Below are 16,376 nucleotides of genomic sequence, written 5' to 3'. Positions count from 1 at the left end.
CCACATTCCTCTTCCCTCCCAGCCCTCCCCACCATGCTCTCAGTTTCCCGGTCCTCCTCCCTCCCAGAGCCCTAGAATATTCCATCCTACTGCTGCAGCCCACCTTCCTCACGTGATACCTCTGCCCCCAACAGTAACTCCAGGCCCTCTGACTGGAGGAGGTCCGAGTATGGGCAGCCTCATCCTGGGACAACATGTGGCTGCAGGCGCTCACATAGATTCATCTGTGCAGGTGCGTACAGGTGTGTACAGGTGTGTGCACACGTGTATGTGTATCTGCTCCTGCAGACACTGGGCTGATAACCAACTGGTACACACTGACCCAGATCAGTTGCTAAAATACTGGGATACTTCTGACCTGGTTGGTAAACAGCTGCAGTTCCCAGCCCTTCGGCCCTCACCCTCAATCCAATACCTTCTCCAAGTCTCCCCCAGCATCCATTCTGCTTGTTCAGTGCCCAGGCTATTGGGGAGATGTTTGTGCACCCTGAGGCCGGCACTGACCGTCGGGCAGCTCCGGGTGGCACAGCTTCAGGTCCTGGCAGGTGCGAGCAGGGCTGTCCTGGGTCCCCGTCGGCCGCCTCATCTGCTCGATCTCCTCCCGCAAGGAGTCAAGTGAGCCAAAGATCTCCTCCAGCCCCCCAGGACTGCCGGGGGCTCCCCCAGTCTGCATGGCCTCATCTTCCTGCATCAGGCGGCTTCCATCCACTGAGCGCCGAGTCTTCTTGGGCATCTGGATGGGCAGTGGCTGGATCACCTCGCCTGGGGGACCCTGGGTGCAGGGACAGATGGAGAAGGCAAGAGATGAGGTTGGTGTGAGAGTGAAGCAGGGCAGCAACGAAGCAGAGGGGGACGGCCTTGGGAGCAGCCGTGACTCCTCACTCACCGGGTGTCCTGGAGGGCCCTGCACACCTTTCTCTCCCTTAGGTCCAGCTGGGCCCTGACAGGGAATAAATGAGGTCATGGAGGGGTCAAGAGGTCAAGCACAGATCTAGGTCACAGAAGGATCAAATCAGCCTCCTGGCTGGGAATAAGGGGCTCCTTGGAGGGAGTCTGTTTGCCCTGGAGAGACAGCATCAAGTCCAGAGGGCATGGGGCAAAGGTCAGAGCTGACGGGTCACTCACTGTGGCTCCTTTAGCTCCTTTGGGGCCAGCAGGTCCCTGTGAAATGAGAAACAAGAAAGAGACGGTCGCTGCAGGGGAAGAACAGGACTCAGAGGAGTGGGGAGGCAAGGTCCCAAGTCCACAGGAGCCTCAGGTTACTACAGGAGGGGCAGGCCTGCTGGAGTACCAGGACATTCAGAGCCCTGGAAGTATGGGGAGGAGGTACTGGGGATGACAGGACAAATGGGGGACCCTGAGAAATATGCTTGTTAGGCTGGTGGTTCTGTGGAAGTCATTGGGAGGCCATGGGCCGGCAGCAGTGGGGTTGAGGGGACTCAGTGGAGGAACAAGGCAGTACTCACAGGGAGGCCGGGGGGCCCTCCAGGACCAATGGGACCGGATGCCCCTGGGATACCCTAGGAAGGGGAGGGGCTGGTTCAACTGGGTCCTCCTCCCATGCCCTCCTGAGCATCGTCTCCCTCACCCACAGCCAAGTCCCAACTCCAACTCCACCCTCCCCACCCCAACATGAACCCCACTCTCAACCCCCACACCTTCAGGGACCATGCCTTCTACTCACTGTCTCGCCCTTCTGTCCAGGGGAGCCTTGAGGGCCAGGAAGTCCCCGATCTCCCTTCTCTCCCTGCTCACCCGGGGGCCCAATCAGTCCAATGAGACCTGGGTGGCCCTACAGAAGGGAGCAGGCAGTTGAGAGAATGCACAGAGGAGTCATGTGGGGAGAAGGGCCAAGAGGACATGGAGAGGGACCTGGGCACAGGGCCCGTGAGTGGCCCCCATTGAGCAGGACCCCCGGGACTGGCTGCTGGAGGCCTGAAGCAGAGCAGTGGGCACCCGGGCCCCACAGGTTTCAAGGGTGACGGTGATGGGAGAGACACCTGGCAGCGTGTCTGTCTGTCACTCACCTTCTCTCCCTTGGCTCCAACATCACCCCGGAGACCAGGCAGCCCTGGGGGTCCCTGTGGAGAGATGGGAAGTCACTCTTTCGAGGTGGGACTAAGTTCTCCCCAACAGCCTCTACTTCCATCAGGGCTTCAGCTCTGCCCAGGGCACCGCCCTCACCCCCTACCCAGCCCAAATCCCGGTCACTCACCACAGGACCTGGGGGCCCAGCCTGGCCTGTAGCTCCAGGTCGGCCTTGCTGACCCTAAAGATTTGAGGGGACCACAGGGGTCAGGAGGAGCATCCCCACACTGCACCTCTCCCATGGCCCCTCACTCCCAGGCCAGCCCTTCCCTGCTGTGACTCACCACTGAGCCTGGGAGCCCCCTCAGACCATCAGGGCCAGGTTTCCCTGCTGGGCCTGCAGGACCCACCGGGCCTGTCTTCCCTGGGGCACCTACAGCACCAGGATCCCCCTGAAACACAAAAGGAATGTGTCTTGAAGGGCAGAAGAGTGGGGTACAGGCGGAGGGCAGAGGGTCCAAAGTGGAAGGGGTGAGGTGGGGAGGAAGGGCCAAACTCTAGGAGCCCTAGGGCAGGAATAAGTATAAGGGACACCTGTCCCCAAAAGGGCTCAACATGGGAGAGGTGGACATGGGGTAGGCATCAGGAGACAGAGGCATCTGAGGGGCGGGAGATGGAGGGGGTGCTCCAGCACCAGGGCAGCCTCTCTCTCACCTTGGCTCCCTTCCCTCCTTGTCGCCCCTCGGGACCAGGCGAGCCAGCAGGACCCTGCGGATGGAGTGGAAAGGAAGAGCACGTGAGGCCGTGGGCAGCCAGGCTCAACTCTTCCACCTTCCTCTCCTAGACACACACATACACATGCACGCACACATGTGCATACACAGGCACACATGCAGAGGGCTGATTCACAGACATGCAGAACAGATCCAGCTGTGACAGTTGTGAAAATACTGAGTAGTCTGTAGCTGTGGTGAAGAGCCACTTGCCCACACCCTACCTTGTGGCCCATCTCCTGCCCCAGCAACTAAAAAGGATCACCCCTGGCCCACAGAAATGCCAGCCAGCACCCTCCTCCAGTTTTCATTCTGCTTGTTAATAACCATCACTACCCCTGGAGAGGACATGCACACCAGAACCCAGGAACAAACATGCCCAAGGTAACACACACCCATCAACCCACCAGCTCCTACACACACACCACACCCAGGGCAATGCAGACACCAGGCATCTTCCCGCCCGGTCCACCTGCAATTGCCCAGCCTCCATCCACACAGTCCAGGCACTGCCTCCCAAGGTCTCAGGGGTCCACCTCACTTACCCGCTTTCCAAGTGGCCCAGGGGGTCCATTCTCCCCAGTGGGACCAGGGGATCCCTAGGGAGAGAGGAATCGGGGTGGCTGAGTGTTTAGCCTCCAGCCAAGGGACTCCTCAGGAGTGGGGCACAGAAAGGGATGAAGCTTGGGCTCAGGGGGGTGGTGGGGTCACTGGTCACTCACAGGCTGTCCTGGCTCACCATCCTCGCCTCGATCACCCTTAGCACCATCCTGGCCCTGCAGGGGTGAAGCAAGGTCAAAGGTAGGCCCCCAACCTGGCTGGCATCACCCCCAAAACTGTCAATCCTCCCATCCCTGGTGTGTGCCTGTAATCCCAGCTACTCGGGAGGCTGAGGCAGGAGAATCAGTTGAATCCTGGAGGCAGAGGTTGTAGCAAGCCAGATCATGCCACTGCACTCCAGCCTGGGTAACAGTGCGAGACTCCGCCTCAGAAAAAAAAAAAAATCCCCCCATCTCCTTGCCCGCCCTGCCATACCTCCAGCTTCCTAACACTCAAGCCCAGTGGCCATACAGAGGCCCCCCCCATAGACGCCCCACCCTTTTTGCCCCTTCTCTTGAGTAAGACTCACCCGAGGACCACTTTCTCCAGGAGGGCCAGGGTCACCAGGAAAACCAACGGGACCCTGATTCAGAGGGAGAACAAGAATCAGGGTCACAGCTCCCTGAGCCCAGCCAGCAGAGACTCCCACGGGCACAGGCCGAGGTTTCCTGCAGCCCTCTTCCACCTCGCACACTACAGGGCGTCTCTCACTTTCTCTCTGGATCCCAGACCCATGCATTCCTCCCAGGACACCCCATTCCCAGAGCATCCCTCCTCTCCCAGGCTCCCCATACTCCAAGATCCTCCCTCACACACACCCATATTCCCAGGTCCATCATTTGCAGGGCCTCAGAGGACTGAGCCCCACCACCCCAAACTCACAGGGTTCCCTTTGGGGCCATCATCGCCTGTGGGGCCTTTAGGCCCTGGTGGTCCTGGCTCTCCAGGCTGTCCCGACTCTCCTTTCTCCCCACGCTCCCCTCGTGGACCCTGAAAAACAAGCAGAAGGCACAGATGGTCCCAGGGGCCTTGAAGATCAGGAATGCAGCCTCTGCTTCCAAGACACCTTCAGCCATCCCCTACTCCCTTCAATGACAATGAGACACACACAGAAACTCAAGCCTATATAGGAAGTCCCCTGGTGCCCTTCCCTTCAAGGAAGGGGAAGGAGGGTTCACTCAGACCAGGGATCAGGCCTCACACAGGATGGCAGAGAGCAGACACTTGCTGCAGAAGAGTTCCAGCTCAAGGAGGTCACAGGAAAAGTGGAGGTAGGGTTGGGGGGGTGAAGGGGATTGGGGCGTAGGGCCTTGGAGCTGTCACTCACCTTGACACCTGGCTCGCCCTGGACCCCTGGAGATCCTGATTCTCCTGGTTCCCCCTGCAAGGAGATTAGAGTCAAAAACCTCCTCTCATTCCCTGGCCAAAAAATTCTGATATTCCCCACATCTCATTCTGTTTTATCTCCCCAGCCAAAATTGGCAGAAATCCAACTCTCATCACTGACTTCCATGACTGGTCCATTCCCCCTTCCCAGTTACCTTCTCTCCAGGAGGACCCAAGTTCCCAACACCTCCTGGGGGACCTTGTGGGCCCTGGAAGAGGAACAGAAATAGGTGTCATTGCTTAGGAAGGAGGTGCCATTTCAGGGGAAAGCCCCAGATGAGCAGCCCACGGTCACAGCAATGAGGCAGTGGAGGCCTCCCGGGGGGCAAAGGCTTCTCTTAGCCCCTGAGATGAGACCAGAGTTTATGGTCTGGGAAAGGGAGGCAGAGGACCAGACACATTGATCTGAAGGGACAGGGGCTGAGATGACTCACATCAGCACCATTCGGTCCAGCTGGGCCTCGAGGTCCTGGGGGGCCAGGTGGTCCCTAGGGGGAAACAGATACACCAGAGATGGGGAAGGGAAGTGAGATGGATGAGCATGAATGGGGGAGGGAGGATGAGAAGCAGCCAGGCCAGGGAGTCAGCAGTGGGATGTGGGGCGGGGGCTGGCCAGGCAGGGAGGTAACTAGTATGGGGGCCAGGGTCAGTAGGGTCACACTCACCATAGGACCCACATCTCCTGTTTCTCCCTTCTCCCCAGAGGGGCCTGGCAAACCCTGTGCAGGTACAGAAAACATGGGCCCAGGTGACCACCCCACCCAGAGTACAGCCCTAGACAGACAGGCCCCACAGTCCCCTCCCCTCAGATCCCACAGGCCCTCCAGTCCTCATCAGCAGGCTGCTGGCAGAGTCTGGGGCAAACATCACCCCATCCTGACCCCACCTCTCAGCCCCTGTTCCTATCGCCCAACTCACCTGTAGGCCTATGGGTCCTGGGGGCCCATTGAATCCTCTTGTGCCTTCATCGCCTTTGGCTCCAAAGTGTCCCTGGGGTCCCCGAGCTCCGGGCTCCCCATCTGCTCCCTGTAGGGTGGAGGGAAAGCAGGGACAAGGACACAGGGATGTCATGGGTCAGGTGTTCTCTATCCACAAATACCACACAGAGCTGGGTGCCAGGGCCAGAGCCCCTTCTCCCGCTCCCAGCCCCAAGGGCAGAGGGGAGCTGAGGGAGGACCAGAAGCTGCTGGGCCTTCGATAGGGGTGGAGGGGTCACTCACCGCTGCTCCAGGCTGCCCCACAGGACCAATGGGTCCAGGTGGTCCAGGAGGGCCCTGGGTGAGAGAAGAGAGTCAGAGACACCAAAACAGGGAGAGAGATCAGGTGGGAATGAGGTTAAAGGCCAAGAGGTTAGATGTCAAAGTCATGGACACTTACATGTTCGCCCTTGTTCCCTTTGGTGCCCTTCTGTCCAGGGTCCCCCACCTCACCCTGGGAGGAGAAGGCAGACAAGATATTAGAAAAAGGTAATGGGTAGAGTGGAAAGGATGATATGACAGAGGTCAGGGGTCATGGCCAGGTCAGCCAGCTCATCTGGAGAGAAGATAGGTCGGTGTCTGTGGGTCCCTCACCTTGTCACCATCCTCTCCAGCCACACCTGGAGGCCCAGCAGGACCAGGAAGCCCCACAGGACCCTGCACCCCATCTCGGCCAGTTGGGCCAATGGGCCCCTTCTCACCCTGTGAGATAAGAGGAAGGAGTCATGGCCTGCAAGTGACCCTCATCCTCAAACACCCCATGGGAAATTTGTCATAGCCCATCAACCTAGGCTCACAGGCCCCTCCCCAGTACCCTTCCCCAGGACCCCCACACTCACCGGGACGCCTTTCTCCCCTGCTGCTCCAGGGGGACCCTGCGGCCCTGGGCGCCCTGGCGGACCAATAGGTCCCCCTGATCCTGCTGCACCTCGTTCCCCAGGGGAGCCCTGAGAGAGCAGATGAGTCAGACCCCCAGGAAGGAGACCCCAGTCCACCCATACCAGAGAACCTCAGACCACAATTCCCAGAAGATCTCAAAATCAGATGCATTCTGGCTGCCCCTGGACAGCCTCTGCCCAGCCCCACAGCCCCTGCTGGTATCAGGATGCCACTCCCACCCCCTTCCTCACCCACCCCCTTTCCCAGGCCCTTTCTACCACCCTCTGGAACCCCAGACTCACTGCAGGGCCAGGGGGGCCAGCCGGACCTTCATTCCCCTTCAAACCAGGTCCACCCTATGAACCAGACATTTAGGGATGATGAGACTTCAGAGAAAGAGCAGGGTAAGGGCTGGGGAGGGAAGACAGGCTCAGAAAGATGGAAATGGGGAGTGACATGGAGGGGTCAGGGACAGGGTCAGGGAGGGAGCTCAGGATGCTTGGGGCTTGTGACAGACGGCAGGGATCTGGGAGTCACACTCACAGCAGTGCCTGGGAGGCCTCTCTCTCCTGGGAATCCCCTCAGACCAGCAGGACCATCCTTCCCTGGGGCCCCAGGGGGACCAGGGTCACCCTAAAAGGAAAGGAGAGGTGATGAGCCCCAGCCATGCTGCCAAATTAAACAGAGAGATCTCCAGCCCCCCTCAAATTACCAATTACCTGTTCCTTTCAGCACCCCAATCCCCAATTCCCCAAGTTCTCTTCTGCCTGGCCCCTCACTGACCTTTGTTCCTTCTTTTCCAGCTGTTCCAGGTAGTCCCTGCTCTCCAGGGGGCCCTGGGGGGCCTGGGTGACCTCTCTCCCCCATGGGGCCAGTTTCTCCTGCTGCTCCCTAGACAAAGTCAGAGAGAGTCCCCGCTCTCAGGCCCTTCATCCCACTGTCTGCCAAAAGAGTCCACCATGCCCACCCTAAAACACTCCTCCAAAACCCCTTTATCCCTGGCCCAAAACTCCTGGGAAATTCCCAGGTAGTCCTGGGCCACTGCTGGGTTTTCTCTGCCCCATGTGTAGTAGCTGCACCACCTATGTCTCTGTTGGGGAACTGCCTCTTCTGGGTGACAAGATGATGGGAACGCACCCCAAAAAAACTGAAGTTCAGGACCCCTGCCTGAAATCCCAGCCCCCACCATTGACCCGAGCCCCAGGGGTCTGGGTTAGGTGGACCTGGAACAGGAGTGTGTAACCAAGAGAAGAGGAGCAGACAGACTAATGCTAGGGTCTGGGATTCATTCTCTCCTAGGGACAAACCTACCTGAGGTCCCACCACTCCTGGAGGACCAGGGGGGCCGGTCTTCCCTTGGAAGCCCTAGGCAAGAAAGAGAGGAGAATGCAGTAAAAGCAGATGTGGGTGCTGCGGGCAGATTCCCAGGAGGAGGCATCCCAGGCAGGATCGCACGGAGCCCTGGGCCCTGGGTCTGAGCAGCACCACGGCAGGCTCCACCCTCCCAGGAGAACGTCCCTGTGGGCTTTGCAGACAGCTCAGGGGTTAGAGGGTCTGAGGGGGCCCCCCGAGAATGGGTAGCCAGGAGCATCACTCACCACTTCTCCTCTCTGGCCTGGGTGTCCCGGCAGCCCATCCTTCCCAGGGGGGCCCTGGAAGGGGTTCAGGTGTCAAATGAACTCTCGGCTGGAAAGGGGGCAGGGAAGAAGGACTCAGAAAAGCAAGAAGGGTCAGAATTAGGGGTCAACTCACCGGGGGTCCTTTGGGTCCAGGAAATCCGTTGGGACCCTGAGGTCCAGGAAGGCCCTAGGGACAGAGGTGGGGGAGTCAGGAAAAGGGGGCAGGGGCTGAGCAAGGGAACTCAGCTTCCTCTCTGGGGTGAGGAGGGAGCTGGCTCATCCAGGCTCCCTGGGGAGCTCAGGGGAAGGGGACTCTCAAGCCACTCACCCTCTCTCCAGGGGGTCCATGAGGGCCATCACCACCGGATGTTCCCTGTGGGGGAAAGAGAGTCAGGAAGTGGGAGGAGCTGCCTTCCAGCTGTCCCTGAGGTCAGGTGTTGAGGGAGAGCTGGAGCAGAGTGGGCAGGGGGCAGATAGAGCCCTTCGGAGACAGAGATGACTCACCTTAGCGCCAGACTTCCCAGTGGCACCCCGAGGTCCTCGCTGGCCCCGTGGACCCTACAGAGGGGAGGGGAATTGTCAGAGAAACCCAAATGCCCCTCTCTGGACCTTGAGCCACCTGTTTCTCTCCCCTGCACTCACCGTGGGGCCCCGTTCTCCCCGAGGCCCTGACTTCCCTGACAGGCCCTGGTGGGAATGAAGCAGAGAGAACATTACCCAGAGTGAGGCTCCCCACAGACCCCCTCTATACCTCTCCAGCCCTTCCCTCCTCACCCCTTCCCTGCCCCCCGGCTTACCCGGGCTCCCTTCTCTCCACTGGCACCAGGAAAGCCAGGAAATCCTAGGGACCCCTGGTGAGAATGGAGAAGGGGGGAAATTGAGAAGTTATAAAAGGTAGGGTTCAGGAAGGGGCAAAGGGGGTCAGGAGAGGCCACAAAGGCAGTGGCGAGGGAGACCTGAGCTCTGCCAAGAACTAAACAACCTTGGACAAACCCCTGATGCTCTCTGAGCCTCTTTTGTCATATGTAAAACGGGGGTCAGCTAAATTCTCTCTGGGTTCCCCCTCTGCTCTGCGTACTTGCTTCCTGGAATCAGGGATCAGGGAAGGGAAGAGGAGGAGGGGCATGGATGGGGCATGGCGTCACCTTGGGTCCCTGACGTCCAGGATAGCCAGGCAGACCAGGAACACCCAGCTTGCCCTGTGGAGAGACAGGGAACCATCAGGAGTGAGAGGAGGCCCAGATGCTGCTCCACCCTAGAGACCTCAACCTTCACATATAAGGACCAGCCCCCATCCAGCAATGCACTCCACAGACCCCAGCCTCTAGCCCCTCATTGCCTGTCCCACAACTGCCTGATTGACGTTGTCTCTCCTTCCCGTGAGTGGATTTTCCCCAACTCTAGTGCTGGGATCCCACCTCCCCTGTGCCTGCAGATGTATCAGGCCCACTGTGATCTAGCTGCCGCTCACCTGTCAACTTCAACTTCATCTACCCCATGAGGGAGGTGGGATCTACCCCAGCACCCACTCCTGCTCCACCAAGACCAGTACCCCAGCAGGCCCTTTTCCCACCACCCCCCAACTCCCGCCCATGCCACCTTCCCCAGATGCTCCAGGGCTCATCCTAACCAGGCAGCTGCAGAACAGGGTTTGGGAGCAGATTCTGCAGCCAGACTGCCAGGGCACAACCCTGGCTCTGCCCTTCACTGGCCATGTAATTAACAAGCATCCCTGTGCCTCTGCAAAACCTCAGCAAAACAGGACTGTCACATGCCTACCTCACAGGATAGATAGCACACATCAGCACAGCACCCGGCACAGGGCAAGTGCTGGGGCGAGTCAGCTCTGGAGACCACAGACCTCACTGCTATTAGACTCTCTCATCTCAGAACTCCTGCTGCTTGGAGTCTGAACGCATGTTCACTCTGCCTGGAAGCAACAGCTACTCTCTATGCCTCGTCTCCATCCAACACTTCATGACAGGAAACTTTCCCTGATTTCTTATATATCCCCTCTGCCCATCAGCAGCCAGGAGGTGCTGTTTACACAGGGAGAAGTATAACTAATTCATGGCCATCTTCAACTGACTGGCTGACTTCAGCTGTGGGTACCCTCCATGCCCCTCCTGTTCCCAATGCCCATACTCCAGAGGACCAGGGCACAGATCCCTCATCCCATTACCTTCTCGCCCATGAGCCCCGGGGGCCCAGGGTCTCCAGTCGGTCCAGTGCGTCCCTTTGGCCCCTCGGGACCATCCTCTCCCCTGGAACCAGGGACTCCAACCTCGCCCTGTGTGAGCAGGAAGGACAGGTGAATGTCGGGGACTGGAGGTGGGGTCTGGGCCCAGAGGAGAAATGGGCATCAGGGAGGCTGAGGAGGGCTGGCGGGATCCCAGGAGCCACTGCAGGACAGGGAGCCCACAGGGTGGGGATACTGTGATTGGAGAGCAGGCATGACATAGACCATGGGGTTATCATCCTGTAGGGGTCAGGCTCCCAAGGGAACACAGCACTGGAACTGGGGAGTCCAGAGACTCGGGAGAATATACTGGTGCTTGGGGTCTCCAGAGTGGAGGCTCAGTAGGACATGGAATTGGGGCCAGTGTGGGTTCTCTACTCACCCTGTCACCTTTCACGCCTATGTCACCTTTGAACCCGGGAAAGCCATCCTCGCCCTGAGAAAGATGGAGGTGAGAGGACACCACAGATGACAGAGGGCTGGGGGCTCTAATGGGGATTCCGAGAACATAGATGGAAGCATGGGCTTAGGAGCTGGAAGGCAGCGCAGGGCAGGCTGGAGGGAAGGCAATGAAGAGAGGAGATGGCGGGACTGAGGTGCTGGGAAGCTGGGGACATGGTGCTCACCTTCTCACCCTTATGACCCTTCAGACCCCGAATTCCATCTACGCCCTAGAATTAGAGAGAGGATAGAGGTAGGAGAGTGATCAGGGGATGGAGATGGGTTGAAAGGACTGAGCTCCTAAGATTCCAGATGGCTCCCCTGACCACAGCGCTTTGTCAGTTACCTTGACCCCTCGAGGTCCTGGGTATCCTAGAGGACCCTGAGGTCCAGAGGGACCCTGGAAGAAGAAAGAGAGGCATTTATAAAGGGGCCTCAGGGCATCACTGTGGGGGCCTCCAGGGGTGGGAGAAACGGAAGTAGCAACATTGCTGTCTGGGTAGGGTTACAGGGCACAGGAATTGAGAATGTGGCAGAGCCACATGAATGATGAGACAAGGAAATCTCAAGGACTTTGAAGGTCTAGAGTCTGGGTGGAAGTTCCCTCAGGGGATAAAGACATGGAAGATCTCACCTGGTTTCCTTTGGTTCCAGGGGGACCTTCTTTCCCTGGGTGACCCTGGAAGTAAGGAATAGAAAATGTGACCTGTGGCCCCTGTCACCCTCTCTGCACCCCTCCCTACACTTCTCCCAACCCAAATTTCCTGTGACCTAGTGAAGCCAACTGTCCACGGGCAAGCACCACCAGTGACCTTTCTGTGCAAGGGTCACTGGAGTGGGAGGCCAAGGGGAACTGGATTCAGAAGTGGGGGCCCACTCACCGGGGGTCCATCTGAGCCAGGCATGCCAGGGAGCCCTGGCTTCCCTTGAGGACCCTGCAGGAAGACAAGGAGGTTCAGGGTCACTAGAGGGGTCATGTCTGGACACAGATAAAATCCCAGCAGACATTTTGGGTTCTCCCTACATCCCCACTCCAAATCCCCTGTCCTCCAAATCACTTGGTCACTTACCTTCTCACCATGAGGGCCGATGGCACCTTGAGGCCCGGGGAGACCCTGCATACAGGGAAAGATAAGTCACAGGGGCCTCCCACAGTCTCTTCAAGCCACCTCCCCATTCAGATCATGAGCAACAAGGGCCTGAGACCCTTAATTTCCTGTCTCTTTCTACAGTCTGACCCATTATGGAAGGCCAAGGGAAGTCACTAAAATTGGGAAAGGGAATAGGGGCACCGCTCACCTGGGTCCCAGGAGTGCCCTGTTGTCCAGGAGGTCCTGGCTCTCCCTGGGGTCCCTAGAAACAGGTGACCAGGCACGGGTCAGAAGGAGATGGTGACAGAACAAATTTAGAACAGGGAGCTGAGTCCCAGCAGCGACAGCCAAGAAGGCAAGGGCAGGAAGCAGGCAGAAGTTAAAATGGTGACAAACGGGATGCTGGCAGGGACCTCCCACCCATCACTCACCAAGCTCCCTTTGGGGCCCTGGGGACCATCCATGCCTCGGATGCCCTGAAACACAAGATGGGTGTGAGCAGCCTGAAGGCAGGCCCAGAGGGACCTGTGGTTTTGAGAGGCCCAGCCATACCCGAGGGCGGGACGGTCAGACCTCCAATCCATCCCGAACCCAAGCAAACACAGCTGGCCCAGGCCCGCAGGGGTGGGGCTGCAGATCTGTGGGCTTGTGGGCTTTAGTTTTGTTTTTCTTGAGGATTTATTCCTAGGCTCAGAGCCCTAGGGGCACCGCACCACATGGCCCTCCCAGTGCACGGGCAGCAAGGGGCGGGGGAAAGGGAGCGAAGGCTGAGGCAGGGCAGGGTGGGGCCAGAGCAGGGGGAGCACAAGGGGCATGGAAAGTGTGACAAGAGAGGAGAAGGAGCAGGAAGGCAGCTAGAAAGGTGGAGAGCTGGAGAGGTCCAGGGGTCACCTCAGGGTCAGAAATCAGGGAGTCACTTACAGGGGGTCCAGGAATACCAGGTGGGCCTTTGGGGCCAAGGAGACCTCGAGGTCCCTGCATTCAGGGTGAGGGGAGGAGATGGCATGAATGGATAAAAATGTGTCCCTTTAGTGCCCATGTCCCTCTCCTGGCTTCCCCAGAACCCCCTCTCCCAGCACCAGCCCTTGGACACTCACCGACTCTCCAGGCAGCCCTCGAGGCCCAGTCTCCCCGTCGTCTCCCTGGAGGAGGAGGACATGGTGAAGCTGCCGTGCCTTCCAGACCTCTCCTGCACCCAGCTCCTTGCCACTACACTTACCCTCTCTCCATCCTCACCAGGGGGACCAGGAAGGCCCTGGGTACCAGTATCACCCTGCAAAATGGGGGAGCTCATAAGAGGAGCCTCAGAGTCCCCAACACAGGCAGACACCAACCCTCTGCACTTAGCCAACCCAATACATTCACTGAGCCAAGCCCCCAGCCTCCCCTCCCTACATACCTCACTCCTACAGAAGATCTATCCCCGATTCCAGCACACACTGCCTAATGTACTCACCCTATGGCCCTTCTCTCCAGGGAGCCCTGGGAGTCCATCAAAACCTCGGTCACCCTAGGAGGAGGAGGGGCAGCCAGAGTGAGGACACAGCCCTGTCTAAGCCCACCTCTCCCTACTGCACCCTGAGTGGGGTGGGGCTCATCCTGGGGGAGCCTGGGCAACTAGGTCATTCATAAGAAACAACGGAGCCCAAGGTGGGCTGGGAGCTACCGGCCTCAGGGAGGGGCCCAAGCCTGTCACCTTCACTCCAGGTTCTCCAGGCATCCCTCGGGCTCCATCAGCACCTGCCCGGCCCTGGGAGTGCAAGGGAAGTGTCAGAGCAAGCAGGGGTGCAGTCCTCTACACTGCGGATCTCCCCACAACACCCATCCACCCCCGGAGTACTCACCCTTCGCCCAGCCTTGCCAGGAGGGCCTGTGAGGCCCTGAGGTCCTCTGGGGCCCTGGTAAGAGGAAAGATGAGGGGGCATAGGTAGGTGAGTGGGGAGACTGAGCTGGGGAACAGATATGGGGGTGCAGTGGAGGAGGGTGGTCACCTGAGGTCCTAGGTCTCCAGACTCTCCTTTCAGGCCAGGGCTCCCAGGTTGTCCCTGGGAGAGAGAAGAGAGGATGGCCATAATGAAGGACACATCCAGCAGTGACCTCAGAGTGTTCCCCAAAAGAAGCCCCTTTCCAGAGCTATCCATACCCCACACACACAAATAAAGCATCCTCCACCCAAGTACCCCAGTCACTCACCAAGGGTCCAGGACGCCCTGTGTATCCCATGGGGCCAGGGGGTCCACGGAGCGCCAGCTATGGGAGCAGGGGAGCAGCAAAGCTGAGGGAGAGGCCGCAGGAACTCCCAGCCCTAGCACCCTCCAAATTCACCCTTCATCTCCTGATCCTCATCCACTGCCCTGGATTCTCCCCAACCTCCCTGTAAACCTCAACCAACCCAGACCTCCCCCACCCCACAGTCACTCCAGCCAACCCTCCCAGTGCTCCCCCAGAGTCTTCCCTTTCCAGGAAAGCAGCCCCACTCACCCTCGCTTGCTGCAGGATCGCCTGGGCCTGAGCCTCCTGGGCTGCCACCACAGGGCCCTTGTCACCCCCACCACTGCCAAACCGGAACTGAGGGCAAGAAGAGAAGGTCCAGGTTCTCTTCCAAGAAAGCCATGAGACCCTCCCAGCCAGAGGCTTCCTCCAGCACTTCTCCCAGCTTCTGCCCATCCAGCATTTCCCATGGCTTCCAGATAACCACTTAGAGGATTCCAGAAACTCAAATCCTGCCCTCCCCGCTGCTGCCCAGCCTCTGCCTCCAGAAAGACTCTCTTCTGGTTCTAGAGCCCCTGAAATATAAGCTGTTCTGCCCAGTTCTAGAAGACTGGTGTTCAGTTCTAGGTCATCTAATAAGGTCTCATCTCCCCCACCCCAAAGACCAATCCCTTTGGGCTGATGATCTTTAGAGACTCCTCCAGAGCTTTCCTGCCCATCTGGTTCTTGGTAACACAACACAATTCCTTGTCTTCCCCATCAGCCGGTTCCAAAATTCAGGAAACAACTCACTGGGAGCATGAGGGATGTACCAGGAGGACCAGGAGCCCCATCTGATCCAGGGAGCCCTGCTCGGCCAGGGGGGCCCTGGAGTGGGAAGAGAATGCAAAAGATGAGGTGACAGATCGGGGACATCCAGGTCTAAGTATGATTTTGAAATGTCCTCTTCAACAGAATAGGTGTAGATTCCTCTAGATCTTTCCTGAGCCCCCCACTCCCATAGAGGAAAATGAGGGTCAGAAGCCAGATTATTCCCCTCCCCAACCAGAGGCTGCCCTCTCTTCTGGGTGCCGGGAAGCACGACCATCCCCTCATTCATTAACCAGTCAGCTAACAGGAATTAGTGGGTATGGCAGCCCCCCAGTGGCTCCCCCGAAGCTTCCCCCAACACAGAGAACACCCTCTTACCCTCTCTCCAGGGTCTCCAACTGGGCCTGGGTTCCCCTGGATGCCAGGGGGGCCAATCAATCCCTGAGGAACAAAGAGTAGGGGTCAGGTGTGGGCATTCAGACAGGTGTGGGCACTCAGCCTGAAGCTGAGGAGTGGTCTGTGCAGAAGAGATCTGGGAATCTGGGAGGCATTGATTGGAAGGATGCTCTGGAGTTCTGAGGAATGAGTTCTGAGTTCTCTGGAACTCCAAAGGATGCTCTGGAGTTCCTGCATATGCCTGGGCGCCTGGGAATATGTGGGAAAGACTCAGAGGGGCACATGGGAGGAGTTTCTGAGAAAATAATGGCAACCGGATCATTGCTAGACTCACCGCAGGGCCTTCTGGGCCAGGGGGCCCCTCCACGAGCATACCCTGTGGAGTCAAAGGTTAAAAGTCAGAGGCGACAGGTCCAACACACACAACCCCACTTACTTCTTCCACTGCCTCAGTACTGTGACCAGCATGACTTACAGGTTCCAGCACTGCAGGCTCTCCCTTCTCGCCCTTCAGCCCCCGGGGTCCATGGGCAGCCTGAGGGAGACACACATGTAACCCCCAGTGGGGTCCGTGAGCAGCCGGGAAGCCAGGCCTGTCCCCATCCCAACTCCAACCTTCATTCTTAGATCCTGTAGAGACCACTTCAGCCCAAACCACAAGACCCGCAGCCCTCCCCTAAAACTCCCTCTTCACAAACCTTTCCTGCCAAGGAGACCCTGGAGTTCCCTGCCCCCACAGTTCCCACCCCCACCTCAGCAAACACCACCTCTCCATTTCCTTTTTTTGAAACGAAGTCTCAGTCGCCCAGGCTGAAGTACAGTGGCATGATCTCAGCTCACTGCAGCCTCTGCCTTCCAGGTTCAAGCAATTCTCCTGCCTCAGCCTCCAAAGTAGCTAAGATTACAGATGTGTACCACCATGCCTG

At 58.4% G+C, this 16,376-nt stretch overlaps 1 protein-coding gene across 2 annotated transcripts in view; it reads right to left on the bottom strand.

Moving 5' to 3' along the window:
• COL11A2 (collagen type XI alpha 2 chain) overlaps nucleotides 1-16,376 on the bottom strand; it is a 30,056-nt gene that overhangs the window by 2,318 nt on the left and 11,362 nt on the right. For both annotated transcript variants that reach the window (XM_017522706.2, XM_037736284.1), the window contains 55 exons: nucleotides 15,926-15,985; nucleotides 15,785-15,826; nucleotides 15,433-15,495; nucleotides 15,037-15,111; nucleotides 14,515-14,601; nucleotides 14,227-14,283; nucleotides 14,025-14,078; nucleotides 13,878-13,931; nucleotides 13,730-13,783; nucleotides 13,490-13,543; nucleotides 13,253-13,306; nucleotides 13,131-13,175; nucleotides 12,955-13,008; nucleotides 12,465-12,509; nucleotides 12,242-12,295; nucleotides 12,013-12,057; nucleotides 11,824-11,877; nucleotides 11,577-11,621; nucleotides 11,289-11,342; nucleotides 11,128-11,172; nucleotides 10,884-10,937; nucleotides 10,445-10,552; nucleotides 9,408-9,461; nucleotides 9,060-9,113; nucleotides 8,905-8,949; nucleotides 8,767-8,820; nucleotides 8,591-8,635; nucleotides 8,396-8,449; nucleotides 8,242-8,295; nucleotides 7,955-8,008; nucleotides 7,427-7,534; nucleotides 7,187-7,276; nucleotides 6,946-6,999; nucleotides 6,604-6,711; nucleotides 6,359-6,466; nucleotides 6,165-6,218; nucleotides 6,008-6,061; nucleotides 5,706-5,813; nucleotides 5,453-5,506; nucleotides 5,222-5,275; nucleotides 4,943-4,996; nucleotides 4,729-4,782; nucleotides 4,284-4,391; nucleotides 3,931-3,984; nucleotides 3,524-3,577; nucleotides 3,347-3,400; nucleotides 2,743-2,796; nucleotides 2,373-2,480; nucleotides 2,216-2,269; nucleotides 2,028-2,081; nucleotides 1,685-1,792; nucleotides 1,467-1,520; nucleotides 1,126-1,161; nucleotides 887-940; nucleotides 505-772 (listed from right to left, as the gene is read on the bottom strand). In XM_017522706.2, coding sequence (XP_017378195.1) covers nucleotides 505-772; nucleotides 887-940; nucleotides 1,126-1,161; nucleotides 1,467-1,520; nucleotides 1,685-1,792; nucleotides 2,028-2,081; nucleotides 2,216-2,269; nucleotides 2,373-2,480; nucleotides 2,743-2,796; nucleotides 3,347-3,400; nucleotides 3,524-3,577; nucleotides 3,931-3,984; nucleotides 4,284-4,391; nucleotides 4,729-4,782; nucleotides 4,943-4,996; nucleotides 5,222-5,275; nucleotides 5,453-5,506; nucleotides 5,706-5,813; nucleotides 6,008-6,061; nucleotides 6,165-6,218; nucleotides 6,359-6,466; nucleotides 6,604-6,711; nucleotides 6,946-6,999; nucleotides 7,187-7,276; nucleotides 7,427-7,534; nucleotides 7,955-8,008; nucleotides 8,242-8,295; nucleotides 8,396-8,449; nucleotides 8,591-8,635; nucleotides 8,767-8,820; nucleotides 8,905-8,949; nucleotides 9,060-9,113; nucleotides 9,408-9,461; nucleotides 10,445-10,552; nucleotides 10,884-10,937; nucleotides 11,128-11,172; nucleotides 11,289-11,342; nucleotides 11,577-11,621; nucleotides 11,824-11,877; nucleotides 12,013-12,057; nucleotides 12,242-12,295; nucleotides 12,465-12,509; nucleotides 12,955-13,008; nucleotides 13,131-13,175; nucleotides 13,253-13,306; nucleotides 13,490-13,543; nucleotides 13,730-13,783; nucleotides 13,878-13,931; nucleotides 14,025-14,078; nucleotides 14,227-14,283; nucleotides 14,515-14,601; nucleotides 15,037-15,111; nucleotides 15,433-15,495; nucleotides 15,785-15,826; nucleotides 15,926-15,985 — 3,631 coding nt within the window. The remainder of the gene's footprint in view (nucleotides 1-504; nucleotides 773-886; nucleotides 941-1,125; nucleotides 1,162-1,466; nucleotides 1,521-1,684; nucleotides 1,793-2,027; nucleotides 2,082-2,215; nucleotides 2,270-2,372; nucleotides 2,481-2,742; nucleotides 2,797-3,346; nucleotides 3,401-3,523; nucleotides 3,578-3,930; nucleotides 3,985-4,283; nucleotides 4,392-4,728; nucleotides 4,783-4,942; nucleotides 4,997-5,221; nucleotides 5,276-5,452; nucleotides 5,507-5,705; nucleotides 5,814-6,007; nucleotides 6,062-6,164; nucleotides 6,219-6,358; nucleotides 6,467-6,603; nucleotides 6,712-6,945; nucleotides 7,000-7,186; nucleotides 7,277-7,426; nucleotides 7,535-7,954; nucleotides 8,009-8,241; nucleotides 8,296-8,395; nucleotides 8,450-8,590; nucleotides 8,636-8,766; nucleotides 8,821-8,904; nucleotides 8,950-9,059; nucleotides 9,114-9,407; nucleotides 9,462-10,444; nucleotides 10,553-10,883; nucleotides 10,938-11,127; nucleotides 11,173-11,288; nucleotides 11,343-11,576; nucleotides 11,622-11,823; nucleotides 11,878-12,012; nucleotides 12,058-12,241; nucleotides 12,296-12,464; nucleotides 12,510-12,954; nucleotides 13,009-13,130; nucleotides 13,176-13,252; nucleotides 13,307-13,489; nucleotides 13,544-13,729; nucleotides 13,784-13,877; nucleotides 13,932-14,024; nucleotides 14,079-14,226; nucleotides 14,284-14,514; nucleotides 14,602-15,036; nucleotides 15,112-15,432; nucleotides 15,496-15,784; nucleotides 15,827-15,925; nucleotides 15,986-16,376) is intronic.

Source organism: Cebus imitator, unplaced genomic scaffold, assembly GCF_001604975.1.
Source record: "Cebus imitator isolate Cc_AM_T3 unplaced genomic scaffold, Cebus_imitator-1.0 Scaffold24, whole genome shotgun sequence".
Classification (NCBI taxonomy): Eukaryota; Metazoa; Chordata; class Mammalia; order Primates; family Cebidae; genus Cebus; species Cebus imitator.
The sequence above is the reverse complement of the archived record's forward strand: the minus strand, read 5'-3'. Positions and strand labels throughout refer to the sequence as shown.